The sequence below is a fragment of the Lithobates pipiens genome, unplaced genomic scaffold, assembly GCF_037356315.1.
Source record: "Lithobates pipiens isolate NorthernLeopardFrog02 unplaced genomic scaffold, aLitPip1_a1.2 Scaffold_16, whole genome shotgun sequence".
NCBI classification, from domain to species: Eukaryota; Metazoa; Chordata; class Amphibia; order Anura; family Ranidae; genus Lithobates; species Lithobates pipiens.
Window position 1 is genome coordinate 405,235,854 of NW_027507748.1, and position 15,649 is coordinate 405,251,502.

Genomic DNA, 15,649 nt, shown 5'->3' on the forward strand with positions numbered 1-15,649 from the left:
TATATATATATATATATATATATATATATATATATATATATTACCAACATTAAATATTAAGAAAAAATATTAGAACAGCCTTTTTCTTAATTAATTCTTTCTCTTTTGGCAGTTTAGTAGATGCTCCTTAATTATCCTTATGTGGTAGTGGAATACATTTTTAATCTTTTAATGTGCTATTATTACGGGCTCTGGATGGAGTTGTGTTGCCGATTTGGAAATGGCCAGTAGTGTTACGTTTGATTTCAATTTTTGATCTAGTTTTAGTCATAGTCTTTTGACTAAAATGTCATTTTAGTTTTAGTCGTATTTTAGTCTTATGACTAAGGATTAGCTCAGGCATGTTCGCATGCTCCACGTGCAGAGCCCGCCAGGAAGTCAGCACAGCACTGCGCTAATCACAGGCAGTGATACATTGCCCTGATACGTGGCTGCAGAGATCGGGCAATGTCTCACTGCCTGTAATTAGCGCAGCGCTGTGCTGACTTCCTGGCGGGCTCTGCACGTGGAGCATGAGAACACGCCTGAGCTCATCCTTATGACTAAAATGGCAATTTAGCTTTAGTTGTATTTTAGTCATTGGAATCCTTTTAGTCATATTTTAGTAGACTGAAATAATATTAATTTAGTTGATGAAAATAACAAAGTGGAACCTAAAAAAGGCTTTAAAGAATTACTACCGTGTGTGATATGCTCCACAGGCAACCCCAAGGCTGGGTTCACACTAGTGCAAATTGGACGTGGGTTTCCCTGCATCCAATTCGCACAGCAGGAGATTGTGACCAGCTCTCTATAGAGCCGGATCACATATCTCCGCAGTGGCTCCAGTGCGATTTGGACAGGAGCCCTGTGTAGCCTTTGGTCCATTTCAGGTCCAAATTCAGCCAAAAATTCAGGCTGAAATCAGACCTGAAACAGTGAACAAGGACACACCAGATTCCTGCTGTGAGCTGCTGCATGCTCATATGTGAACCCAGCCTTAGGCTCGGTTCGCACCTATGCGTTTTTTATTGTTTTATGCAGAAAAGCACTACAGTCCATTTAACATAAGTTTCTCCTATGGGACATGTTCACATCTATGCTTTTTTTAGCCTCTGCTTTTTTGGAAAGGGTTAGAGGATTTTTTAAAAGCATAACGGTGCGTTTTTAGTTCAATCAACTTTAATGGAGAAGCTGCAGAAAAGCATGTAGTGCGTTTTTGCTGCGATTTGCACTTGTTTTTTTTGATCCGCCCAACAACAAATTTTGGCCAAACTGCATCAGAAAATGCGTGAAAAATGTCTCAACAACGCGTGCAAAAATGCAAAATGCACCGCAGACAGGACAGGAGAAAAAGATCAAAAAGCAAACTGCATAGCTGCGAACCAAGCTTTAAGCTCTAGAATATTAAAAGCTACCAATTTCCTTTTCTATTTAAGGTCCTAGTAAACTTGAAATACAATTTTTTTTTGTTGCTGCGCAAAACAAAAATTGGTTATAAACCAGGTGAATTGACAAGCTAGAAATACAGCTTTGTTATACCTTGTTTATTATAAGCAGTTCTCCACCCTAAAGTTCCCTCCCCCCCTCCGGTGCCACAATCGGCACCTTTCAGGGGGGGCTGCAGTTACCACAAATAGCTTTCTTTTGGTGTTATTTGATCACCTCTGTAGTTTTTTTTTTTTTTTTCCGCTATAAAAGAAAAAAGACAGACGATTATAAAAGAAAAAAAACAATATTTTTTACTTTTTGCTATAAAACATATCCAATAAATTTAAAAATGAAAATAGAATTTCTTTATAAATCTAGACCAATATGTATTCTGCTACATATTTTTGGTAAAAAAACAAAACAAAAAAAACAGTAAGCATATATTGATTGGTTTGTGCAAAAAAGTTATAGCGTCTACAAAATAGAGGAAAGATTTATGGCATTCTTATTATTTTTGTTGTTTTCTTACTAGTAATGGCGGTGATCTGTGATTCTTATCGGGGCGATTAAGGGGTTAAATATGTTCCCTCAGTGTGTTTTTAACTGTGTGGGGGGGATGGGCTGCCTGGGTCAACAACCATATCCATCTTCCTGCATAACAAAAAGACAGGATCTGTGTGTGATCCCCTGTCAGAACGGAGATCTGTTTTGTTTACTATGGCAGATCCTCATTCTGTTACTGCGGGGAACGATCACGGCCTGACCAGGCCATTTTTTGTGATAATTTTTTGATAAAAAAATAATATTTTTAATTTTTGCTATAAAACATACCCAATAAAAATTTTATTTCTTCATAAATCTAGACCAATATCTAGACCAATATGTATTTTGCTACATTTTTATTATTATTTTTATTTATTTTTACTAGCCAATGGGCGTACACGCACCCACAAAACCTTGTGCACAAACCGACATACACCTACAGCAATTTGCGCAGCCGAGCCAGCCTGCCGCAGTATAACTGTGGTGGCTGCTCGGCAAGAGGTTAACCACTTCCCCTGGGTTGACAACATATGATGTCGGGGACCTAAAGTGGAGAGATCTGGATGATGCCTGCAGCTACAGGCATCTGCCAGATGTTGTGTTTTTTTGGTTTTGTTTTTTCAGCTGGCAAATTCCTGCAATGTGAAAGCCATCACGGCGGCTGTTTAGCCGCTTGATTGCTTTTACAGGCGGCGGGAGGGGACAGCCCCCCTCCCACCACCCTCTGGTGCTTCTCCAGTCTCTTCTTGGTGATCAGGGAGCCAGAGAATGAATCCGCCGGCAGTGGTGGCTTACCATAGAGGTGGCCATGGACCAGGTGGCCGGAAGCGACATTATGAAATTCTTTGCTGGAAAGCCTGAGTTTTTTTTTTTTTTTTTTTATCTTTCCAGCATAGATGAGATGTGGGGACTTATAGACCCCAGATCTCTCCCTAAAGAGGACCTGTCATGCCCTATTCTTATTACAAGGGATGTTTACATTCCTTGTAATAGGAATAAAAGTAATTAAAAAAGAAGAAATTAAAGGGAAAGTGAAAAAAATAAAACAAACAATAAAAAATGCATAGGTCGCGCCCGCATATGTAAACAGCATTCAGACCACACTGGGATCAGTAGAGCTAGAGCAATATTTATAGTACTAGACCTCCTCTGTAACTCTGAACTGGTACCCTGTAAAAAAAATGTTGAAGCATTGCCTATGGAGATTTTTAAGTACTGTAGCATGGTGCCATTGCCGTATCATCATCTTTTATATTTTACCAAAAATTGGGTTATCTACTGTGTTGTCTTGCATTAAAATTCATTAAAGTGCATTCATTCCAAAAAATGAATTGCTGCTCAAATGCCACGTGACATTTTATTCCCTTGGGTCTCTGCAAAAAAAAAAATATATATATATATATATATATATATATGTATATATATATATATATATATATATATGTGTGTATATATATATATATATATATATATATATATATATATATATATGTATATATATATATATATATATATATATATGTGTGTGTGTGTGTGTTTGGGGGTTCTGAGTAATTTCTCGAGCAAAAAAAAAAAAAATTATGATTTTTACATGTAGGAGAGAAATGCCAGAACTGGCTTGGGTGACAAGTGGTTAAAGTAAAGCACCTCTGGGTGCCAGCTTTCAGGTTATCATGTCACTTTGATAACTCTATCCAGGAGACCGGTGTACATGCTGCTCACGCTATATTATTAAGGGCCTGTGTTGACAGTCTTTTGTTTACTTCAATTGGGTTTTGCATTCTCATGCTCATAAGTCTGCAAAACTTGCATCTAGCTGGTTACGTGCAGGTCAAATGCACCTGCCAATGAATTTTACTAATTTGATGATGATGAACATCTTAAACTGATGCCATCAACACAAGCCCAAGCACAAGCCCTATATCAGTCTCCCAGTGCAATGCATTAATTAGATATTTAAACTGATCTACAGATTGCATCATCATTTTATATCAATATCTACAAAGTGTTTGTCACTACTACTGTTGTGTTTTTTTTTCCTCCTCCATCAGGTTTACATGTTTATGATAAAATGGAATGATCTTACAGAAAAAGTTGTATACAGAAAATATACAGAAGTTTATGAGTTTCATGTGAGTATATATTATTGTTCATATCTGCATTTGCTTCTTTTTTTTCTATATCTGTCTATCCATCTATGCATGTAAATGCAGTTAAAGAGGAAGTAAACCCTGATGGGTTTACTTCCTCTTTCATTCCCTGCAAAGGCAAAGCATAATGGACTACTATGCATCGCATAGTAGTCCATTATGTGTCACTTACCTGACACAGGAGCCAGCGAAGTCACCGCTGTCCCCTGTACTCCGGAGCATCCATCTTCTCGGTGGGGTCTCGCAGCTCCGCCACTGTCATTCGGCGAAGCTCAGTGCGCCTGCACGCCGCTGTCTACGGCGCATGCGCCATAGATGGCGGTGCCTGTCTTCAGGCAAATATCTCCTAAACCGTATAGGTTTAGGAGATATTTCTTGGACCTACAGGTAAGCCTTAATCTAGGCTTACCTGTAGGTCAAGAGTGTGTTGTAAGGGTTTACAACCACTTTAAACGGACTGTTACTATTTGTCAAATTAAAGGGGTTGTAAACCATTTACAACCACTTTTTACTACAGGTAAGCCTATAATAAGCTTATCTGTAGCTACCCCGGGTATCTCCTATACAAGTATGATTTAGGAGATATCCCCTGTGTCAGTATGTGCCAATGTCATCAGCGCATATGCACTGAAGAAACAGCTCTTTTGTGCCGTTGCTTTAGCTGACCTGCCATTACCGGCTCCGGCCAATCACAGCACCGGAGCCCCCGATACCCGGAATTAACTCCGGGAGACATGTCGCCAGCCAAATTGGTGTGCCAGGACCACTGCGGGGGCTTCGACCTAAGGTAAGTATATCATAATGAGCTACTGTGCTATGCATACTAGCTCATTATACCTTTTTGTCTTGCAGGTTATTTTTTTTCTCCCAGTGGGTTTACAACCCTTTTGAATCATTCAGGAGAGGTTGTAAAATGTCCCATGTGCATTAAGCCTTACAGGTGTTTATTAATTTATGTATCAGTAGTCATTACAATGTTTATACAGAGATAAACTAGTAGGAGGAAGTAGAACACAGATGTGTACTCTTGCTACCCTGGACACAGCAAACATACAGCACATCCTTTGTTCTAAATCATATGAGTGATTGGAGATACCGTAATGTTAAATCCCATTGTCACATTTTTTACTTCTGTATTGCGTTATAGAAATCTGATAAAAGTATTTATAAAGTCAATTACTGAATAGCTTCAGTATAGCTGTGTACTGCATTTTCAATGGGCAAATTAACCCCTTCAGCTCCTCTGTTTACAATACTTGGGCCAGATAAACTGTTTTAAGATATAGGATATTTGGCTCCAACTTTGTTGTATCAGCATGCCAAAAGCTCACTTTTAGTGTGCAGACTGGTGTCTGTTTTGCTGAACCATGTGGTTACATTGCTTTTAAAACCTTATTAAACAGGTTGTAAACCTCTGAAATTCACAAAAAAAAAAAAACCCCTGAAAGACAAAGGCATAATCACTCCTGCGCATGCATGCGGGAGCCGCCATTCATGGCACAAGATCGTAAGGAACGGCACGCGTGGTCCGTTCCTTCAGAGCGCATGTGCCAGTGATGTCACTGGCTGCAGGCACTGGAAATATCTCCTAAACTGTACAGGTTTAGGAGATATTTTCAATAACTATAAGTAAGCCTTATTATAGGCTTACCTATAGGTAGAAGTTTGCAGAGGAAGTTTACTTCCTTTTTAAGCATGTACAAATGTACACTTCATTCAAATCTCCATACTGCAGCGCAATGCACTGCAGTGGCCTGTAGTGCCATTTGATGCACTTCAGAGAAGTGCATCATGTCTGCATTTTCTGCACTTTTGCGGCACCAGCATCGTGGCGTGAACCTGGCACAAAGAAATTCGTGTTTTCTGTGTGCCCTTGCAGTGACTGATATTGATCAGGTGCAGAAAAAATTTAAAATGTTATCAAATGCTTACCATAATTTTCCTTTTCTTACACCAATACATGGTAGCATACATATGATATAGCTCTGCCCCACAGGACACGACCGATTGGCCGGCGGACTTAGTCCGCCGGACCGCATTGCGCCAGACAGTTCGATCGAGTGTGGGCTCCAGTGGACATTTTCATCGTAAAGTCTGGCAGACTTAGAAAGTAGTTTTGCATCAAAATGTGTCCGCCTACTAAGAATGACGCATGCTCATAAGCAAGTACGAGAAGGAAGCTATTGGCTACTGGCTATTGAACTTCCTTTTTCTAGTCCCGTAGTACGCGCTGTACGTCATCGCATTAGAAATCGCCAGACTTTCGGAGTGTCCGTGTGTGGCCAAGTCCGTTCATTAGAAAGTCCAGCGGATTGTTTGCCGGACTAAGTCTGCCGGACAATTCGATCGTGTGTACGCGGCATAAGAGCTACCTCCTGCATGCTCTGTATAAAGCACAAAGATCAGAGGGAAGGTTTGTATGCTGGCATGTATTGGTGTCAGGAAAGGAAAATTACGGTAAGCATTTGATACAATTTTCAATTTTTTCTGCACCTGAAACACTCCTGCCCATGCTGTCCAAGAAAACATTGCTCTGGTTGAGTAAGGAAGAAATAAGGGAAGCGAGAGAGGGGAAAAATACATATATACCCCCTTTTTTATTTGACAAAGAGTAACAAATTTTAATAAAATAAATTTGGGCAACCCCCCTGCCCATTTGTGCCCTTTAAATAAAGCACCTGTGAGAGAGACTCAACCCCCTCCCCCCACCTCAGTTCTAATCAAAAAAGGGCTAGTACATTTGGGAGGAAGCCCAACGCCCCATCCTCACAAAATGATACTTTTAAGCTGGCTACATATCATACAATCCTCTGTAGATTTTTTTTCCCCTAAGATTTACCAAAACCACACAATATGAGGTCAAACCAAGAGCCTCAATTTGTATGCAATCATGCGGGTCCCTGCACTACATGGTCCCGGCAAATCAAAAGGAAATCGGACAACAAAAGCTGCTGGGGTCTTAGAGACATGAGAGCAAGAAAAATAAAACATTTATAGAAAACTGACAGACCTGGATAGAGTTCGATAGGGGTGAAGACATCATGCAGCCTCAGCTGCTGGATCCGGACCCCACAGCAGGCATGCCACAAGAGGTATATTGTTTTTGATTAGAGAACACCTCGGCCCCAAAAGACCACCAGAAAGGGCTCCCCACCTTGTTGGTACATTTAGCAAGCTAAGATATGGGACTGCGTTCTGGGAGAGGCTTGAACCCAGAGCAGGCAAAAATGCTGTTTTATCTTTTATTTTCCTTGCATGCAATTGGATATTCTTTGCAAAGTGAAGCTTTACCTCATTTACTAAGCTCTGGAACAACTGCACTTGCCAAAGTGCACAGTCTATTTGCCTTTAGTAAATCAACCCCTATGCATCTTTGAACACATTATTTAAAGGTAATCCTAAAAAATGTATGTACTGTTTGCATTACATTTTTTTTTTTTTTTAAAAGAAGACACAAAAACTAGTGTAGGCCCCTTTCACATGGGCGTTCTGTCTGTCAATTTTTCATCCGTCAGTTGATGGATGAAAGACGGAGAGCAAATGCATTCCTAAAGGCAAATGGGTGTAACTGGATGTTGTCTGTTTACATCAGGTTTATTTGGACACTTCCGTTCAGGTACATTTTTTTTTTTTTTTTAAAGGAACAAGTCTGCATTTTTGTTCCATTTAAAAAAAATGCAAGTGGATGAAATACTGATGTATATGGAATACGTATTTTCTTAGCAAAAACGTGACTGAACGGATGACATCCATGTGAAAGAGGCCTGATGAAGAAGCGGTAGAACTAATCAGGGCTAATTAAGGATTATAATAGGTTTATCAACGTTTAATTTGTAAAAATGTGTTTTAAGTTTTTGGGAGGCTTTCTACAGCTAAATTTACAGAGCATGCCTGGAAAATACCTTTGTCTGCATGTAACAGCTACAACTAATGGTCATATTATTCCTATTCCCATCATTGATCACTGAGCAACAATATCAATAACAAGTGTTACAATGATCATTGAAAAAGAACTGCTGTCAATGGATTTTTCATACACACAGGGATCTTGTCTGCCAATATGACAGTGGTAACTAACAAACCAGTCTCTTCAATCTAGTAACTGACTCAGCTGTAGCAAAGTGAAAACTGTTATTTGTTACTGTGCTTTGTGATAAACACCACATGAAATCCCGGTAAAGCATGATGTGCAACAGTTTAAATTTCAGTGTTTCAATTGTATACAGGTACAATTTCTAAAAATATTTTTTTTTTGTGTGCCTTGTAGCTTTGCTTTGTGCTGTCACTGGTTCTAGACATATAGGGGATGATTTACTAAAACTGGAAAGTGCAAAATCTGGTGCAGCTCTGCATCAAAACCAATCAGCTTCCAGGTTTTATTGCCAAAGCTTAACTTAACAAGCTAAAGTTAGAAGATGATTGGCTGCCATGCACAGCTGCACAAGGTTTTCCACTCTCCAGTTTTAGTAAATCAACCCCATAGTTGCTAATGCTTTACTGACAAGAGCAAAGAGTACCTCTCTTTGTATCTGTGTGGGAGTCATCTTCAAAACAGTCTGTGTAATCTCCCAACTGAACATACTGAGCACACTACAGAACAAAGCTACTCAGGCATATGTGAAATTCCCATGGGTATGCGCTATAAAACCTCTAAAACACAAATAGCCCACGCTTCTGTATTTATCGGTTTTGTTCTGAGTGCCAGACAGGTGCATTGGTGATCACCTGCATTGTTTATTCCATTTTTTGCATTTTGTGTGATTTTGAATTCAGTAATTTTCCTGACTTCAAATATTTTTTTTCTATTGTTTTTTGAGAATTGACAATTTTTATTGATAATAGTTTTTCAAAATAAAACAAAGAAAGCAAAAGACATTCTAATTAGCAAAGGACAAAGAGTGCCAGCAAAGAAATGATAAAACAATGACACAAAGATAGGATGATTGAACCCCAAAACAGGGTACAAAATATATTCTCGCCTAGCGTAGGGATGACATAGTGAGATCAACAAACTGACTTCCAATAAAGGGAAAAAAGTGCAGTAGCTCAACTAAATCCTATCTGCGATGAGGTATTCAACAAAATATCAAAAGGCACGATATTTAAACACAAAAGAAAAATCAAAGAGGGAGAGAGGGGGGGAAAAAGAGATTAAAGCGGAGTTCCAGGAACAAATTGAACTCTGTTTAAAAAAAGCACACCCACCCCTCTCGTTTTTGGGTATTTTTTTTCCATACTTTATTGGTGTGTTTTTTTTTCAGGACTTCCGCTGTGTAACTTCCATTTTTTTTTGTGTGCAATACTCCCCCCTCCCCCATTGCCTTCTGGGATCTGTGCATCCCAGAAGATGACTGGACCATTCAGAAAGCACCCCGCGACTCACGCATGCACAATAGAAGACAGGCTGGGAAGCTGCAAGGCTTTATTTCCCGTTTCCTTTAGTATGGATGCTGTCACCTGGAGCAGTAAGTGTCCTTACATGGTGCCCCCGCCCCTTATGATGTCACAGACCCGGAGGATGCTGGGGCTGTGACATCATAAGGAATGGGGTCACCATGTGATATTACCTGGTGACCCCGCCCCGTGTCCCTATATAAGTCACCGCACAATGCGTCCCTGCCATTGCGGCCAGAGAGAAAGTCGTGTCAACATCGCAAGGAAGAAGAAGAGAAGAAGGCGGCGGCGACAGAAGACTGGGCCAACGCTAGTAAAATAGCTATAAGAAGATAGCGGAGGCCCAGCAAGAAGAACCGAAGAGCGGGACAAGACCCCAAAGTGGGAAGACTGCAAAGTCCGGCAGACAATTTTGAGTCAAAACTTCTTTCTAAGTCCGCTGGACTTTTGGAAAGAAAAAGTCCACCGGAGCCCACTGTCACGTACCTTACAGCGGAGTCAGACTGCTGAGGGTGGCCTCTCGCACGGTTCCGGTCACCACGCCCCTGGAGATGGGAACAGGGAACGTGAGGACACGAAAGGGTGCAGGTGCCTGCAGATGGAAGTAGAAGGCCTTGAAGATGCTGGGTCCTCACGGTAGAAGAGATGTAGATTGGTCACGTAGGTAGGCACCAGAAGACCAGCAGGTGTGCAGGGAACACTACGTGTCTGAAACAGGTAGGATCAGCAACTGGCAGGCAATGCGGCACAATGACAGGAGACAGGTGCGAAATCAGGAACAAGCAAGGGGTCTGGTAACATGCAGGCAAAACGAGGTACCGAATCGGGAGACAAGCCGAAGTCAAAAGTCCAAGCCAAGGTCAGAGGTGGTCCAGGAATCCAAGAGTGAGTATCAGGAGCGGGTCAAAGGAGCAAGGATCACAGGAGCAAGGTCACAGGAGCAAGGTTTCAGGAACAAGGTCACAGGAGCAATGATCAAGTCTTACAGGAACAGCTGAAGACGATCCAGCATTGGTGTCAGGCCAGGACCCTGTTTATATAGAGGGAAGTGAGCCAGGATTGGTGGAAGTGGCCGTCCGTGCGTGAAGACGTACATCCGTTCAGTTTGCGCGGGTGTTTTCGCGTGTTCGGATTGGCGTACGCCTCTGACGGAGACACCTCGCATGGCGCCTGGAACGAACGGGAACTACTGCTATACGGGAGCGGGCATAAGTACGGTGAGTTCCCTGACAGTGCCCCCCCCTTAAGGGCAGCCTCCGGGTGCCCCTTTGAACCAACCTTTGAGAGCGATGAAAAGCCCGTATAAGCCTCTGGGCATGAAGATTCGCTTCGGGTTCCCAGGAATTTTCTTCGGGGCCGAAGCCTTTCCACTTAATCAAATATTGGTTTTGTCCTTGGCGCTTCCTGTAACCTAGAATGGCTTCGATCTCAAACTCCTCCTCACCATCTATCAAAATAGCTTCTGGAGAGCATAATTCCCGATCTGGAAAGGAATTGGGTACATCAGGCTTAAGTAGAGAAGTGTGAAATACAGGATGAATTTTAAATGAGCCGGGAAGTTCAAGTTCATAGGCTACTGAATTAATTTTCTTCTTAATTGGAAAAGGCCCCAAATATCTGGGTCCCAATTTTTTAGAGGGACACGCCAGTTTCAGATTTGCGGTTGACAGCCATACACGATCACCGATCTTTAAATCCAGTTCTCCCCTTCTCTTCCTGTCAAAAAATTTTTTATCGTCCTCCTGAGCCTTAGAGAGGGTTTCTTTAAGTACCTGATTGTTGGTAACAAAGAAATTCAGCCTATCCTGGACAGCTGGTACAGGAGAATCCGGTAAGGATGTTGGTAGGAAAGAGGGATGAAAACCAAAGTTAGAATAAAATGGTGACTGGTTAGTGGCGGAATGAATAGAATTATTAAATGCGAATTCTGCTAAAGGTAGTAACGAAGCCCAATCCTCCTGAGAAAAAGAAGTGAAACAACGTAAATATTGTTCCAAGGTTTGATTAGTGCGTTCGGTCTGCCCGTTTGTTTGGGGATGGTAAGCTGAAGAGAAATTTAACTTGATACCCAGAGTTTCACACAATGATTTCCAGAATTTTGACGTGAATTGGACTCCACGATCAGAGACAATATCACCGGGAATTCCATGGAGTCTGACAATTTCTCTAATGAATATTCTGGCTGTCTCGGTTGCAGATGGGGTTCCCTTCATGGGAATAAAGTGTGCCATTTTAGAAAAGCGATCCACCACCACGAAGATAGAGGAAAATCCTTCAGAGGGGGGAAGCTCAACAATAAAGTCCATTGCGATCTTATCCCATGGTCTTTCAGGGATAGGTAATGGCCTCAATAATCCCCAGGCTTTATTTTTGCTGTTTTTATTCCGGAGGCAGGTTGAACAAGAACTAACATAGTTCCTGCAGTCTTTCGCGAGGTTTGGCCACCAGAAATGCCTTTGAACTAAATTTGTTGTTTTGTGACTCCCGAAGTGACCCGCCAGAGGATAGTCATGACAAACCTGTAAAATGGAGGCGCGAAGGTTTTGAGGGATGAATAATTTGCTTCCTCGCCAAAACAGACCATCTTTTTCTTGAAGGTTCATATCTGGAGGGATTGATGCACCTCGGGATGACTGTCGAACCTGTGATAGAAAACTGGTTTGTGTTAATAGGAAGTTTCCAGCTTGCAAAATAGTGTCTGGAGGGGATGAGGCTTTAGTTTCAGAGAACATGCGGGACAATGCGTCGGGTTTACTGTTCTTGGATCCTGGTCTGTAGGTTATGTGAAAATTAAAACGGGAAAAGAAAAGAGCCCATCTTGCCTGCCGGGGCCTGAGACGCTTAGCTGTTCTGAGATATTCCAAATTTTTATGATCTGTAAAAATCAATACTGGATGTGTTGCCCCCTCAAGAAGGTACCGCCATTCCTCCAAAGCCAGTTTGATTGCTAGGAGTTCTCGGTCTCCCACATCGTAGTTTCTTTCTGATGTATTGAGTTTTTTGGAAAAGAACGCTACAGGATGCATTAATGATTTAGGCCCTTGGCGTTGAGACAGAATGGCACCTACGGCGTTTTCTGAAGCGTCTACTTCCAGAGTGTAAGGTAGAGCAGGATCAGGGTGTTTGAGTATTGGGGCTGATGTGAATAATCCTTTTAGTTTATTGAACGCAGCTTGGGCCTCGATGGACCATCGAAAACGGTTTTGTTTGCTGGTCAGTTGCGTGATGGGGGCAATAACACTGGAAAAGTTTTTGATAAACTTCCTGTAAAAATTAGAGAATCCAATGAAGCGTTGTACCCCTTTTTTATCAGTTGGAGGTGGCCAGGATAAAATGGCTGAAACCTTTTGAGGATCCATCTCTATTCCCTCAGTTGATATTACCAGACCCAGGAAGTGAATGGTCTGCCGTTCGAACTCGCACTTCTCGGCCTTGGCGTAAAGCCCATGTTGCCTTAATCTCAGGAGAACTTGTTTCACATGGTCACGATGGGTTTCTAGAGAGTCTGAAAATACCAAAATATCATCCAAATAAACAATTACAAATAAATCCAAAAAGTCCCTGAAAATGTCATTAACAAAATGTTGAAAAGTGGCTGGGGCGTTGCAAAGTCCAAATGGCATGACCAGATACTCAAAGTGGCCAAAACGTGTCCGAAAAGCCGTTTTCCATTCGTCCCCCTTACGGATTCTGATTAGATTATAGGCCCCTCGTAAATCCAGCTTTGTGAATATTTTGGCTGATCGAAGTCTCTGGAATAATTCTGGAATTAATGGAAGGGGGTAGCGGTTTTTAATCGTTACTTTATTTAAATCCCTATAATCCACACATGGGCGGAGCGAATGGTCTTTTTTTTCAACGAAAAATATTCCAGCACCGGCTGGAGAAGATGAATGTCGAATAAATCCTTTCTTGAGGTTCTCATCAATGTATTCTTTGAGGACCAGGAGCTCGGGTTCTGATAGAGGGAATATCCTCCCGAATGGAATTTCGGCTCCAGGCAATAACTTGATTGGGCAATCGTAGACCCGGTGAGGAGGTAGTGTGTCCGCCTTTCTTTTGTCAAACACGTCCAGGAATTTGTGGTATGTGGTTGGGACCAACCCCTGGAGCTCAGATGTAGGACCCGAACAGGCAATGACCGGAACCAGGTTGTTTGAGGTCCTGACACAATTTTGGAGGCAGTAAGTGGACCGAAACACTACCTCACCGGTTATCCAGTTTATTTGGGGATTATGGGCTTGTAACCATGGCATTCCCAAGATGATTGGAAAGAGTGGTGAAGAAATGACATCCAAGCAGATTAATTCTTGGTGACCGGATAGAATGTTGGCGAGCAGTGGTTGAGTCTCATGGGTAATGGGACCTGATCTGATGTTGGATCCATCTGCTAACCGTATAGAAAGTTGGCGTTGCTTGAGTGCCAATGGAATGTTGTGTTGCAGAACGAGAGTATGGTCAATGAAGCAACTACAGGCGCCCGAATCAATTATAGCTTGGACCTGTAGTGTTCCTCCTGGCAGCTGTAAGGAAAAAGGAACAGCTATATGAATTGATTTCGTCAGAGGTAATGCATTGGATACAAGAGGTGAGTCTTTGAACTTACGATTTTTATTGGGACATGCATTCGCATAGTGACCAGTTTCCCCACAGTAGAGGCAAAGGTTATTCTGACGCCGGCGTAGCTTCTCCTCTGAAGACAATGGTGAGCGAAGTAATCCTAGTTGCATTGGTTCTGGAGCTTCGGAGATGGGAGCAGGTGTAGAGGTAGGAGGATAATTAGGAACCTTGGGTAACATCCAGGTGGGGCGAAACTGACCAACTCTTTCAGCTCTCCGTTCCCTAAGACGGCGGTCAATTTGGATTGATACCTGTATGAGGTCTTCCAAAGAACTGGGAACTTCGATGCGGGCTAATTCGTCTTTTAATGGTTCGGACAGTCCAATGCGGAATTGGTAACGTAGGGCGGCGTCGTTCCATTGAGTGTCAGAACTCCACCGCCTAAAGTCCGTCACGTAATCCTCTACAGGTCTGCGACCCTGTCGTAGAGCATGGAGACTGGCCTCAGCAGTGGTGGCACGCTGAGGATCATCGTATAATTTAGCCATCTCATTCAGAAAAGAGTCCGTGGTATCAAGCAGGGAGCTGGCCTGTTCCAAGAGGCGATGGGCCCAGGTCTGAGGTTCCCCGAGAAGCAAGGAGACGATGAACCCAACTTTTGTGCTTTCCAAGGAGAAGGTGCGAGGCTGTAGCAGGAAGTATAATTGGCATGCATTACGAAAAGCACGGAATTTGCTGCGATCTCCGGAAAACCGCTCTGGTATAGGAACTCGAGGCTCCGGGGATGGCACCACTATTGCAGGCATGGATGCTGGAGTTGCCGGACTGGCGGACCGAGACGCTGTAGCCCCTTGGGAGGCAGTAGTGTTTGGAGATAATGACTCCACCCTCTGCTCGAGTTGATGGTAACCATCTTGCAAGCCTTGAACTGCTTGGGTAAGGGCAGAGATCTGTTGGCACAAAGCGTCCAGAGGTGAGGCCCCCCTGTCTGACTCCATGTTTCTGGCTGGATCGTACTGTCACGTACCTTACAGCGGAGTCAGACTGCTGAGGGTGGCCTCTCGCACGGTTCCGGTCACCACGCCCCTGGAGATGGGAACAGGGAACGTGAGGACACGAAAGGGTGCAGGTGCCTGCAGATGGAAGTAGAAGGCCTTGAAGATGCTGGGTCCTCACGGTAGAAGAGATGTAGATTGGTCACGTAGGTAGGCACCAGAAGACCAGCAGGTGTGCAGGGAACACTACGTGTCTGAAACAGGTAGGATCAGCAACTGGCAGGCAATGCGGCACAATGACAGGAGACAGGTGCGAAATCAGGAACAAGCAAGGGGTCTGGTAACATGCAGGCAAAACGAGGTACCGAATCGGGAGACAAGCCGAAGTCAAAAGTCCAAGCCAAGGTCAGAGGTGGTCCAGGAATCCAAGAGTGAGTATCAGGAGCGGGTCAAAGGAGCAAGGATCACAGGAGCAAGGTCACAGGAGCAAGGTTTCAGGAACAAGGTCACAGGAGCAATGATCAAGTCTTACAGGAACAGCTGAAGACGATCCAGCATTGGTGTCAGGCCAGGACCCTGTTTATATAGAGGGAAGTG

The 15,649-nt window shown here is 42.9% G+C and overlaps 1 protein-coding gene across 1 annotated transcript in view; it reads left to right on the forward strand.

The window, feature by feature from the left end:
* Nucleotides 1–15,649, forward strand: part of NCF1 (neutrophil cytosolic factor 1) — a 37,014-nt gene that overhangs the window by 725 nt on the left and 20,640 nt on the right. The window contains exon 2 of the mRNA XM_077482380.1: nucleotides 4,005–4,085. Within this exon, the coding sequence (XP_077338506.1) occupies nucleotides 4,005–4,085 (81 nt within the window). The remainder of the gene's footprint in view (nucleotides 1–4,004; nucleotides 4,086–15,649) is intronic.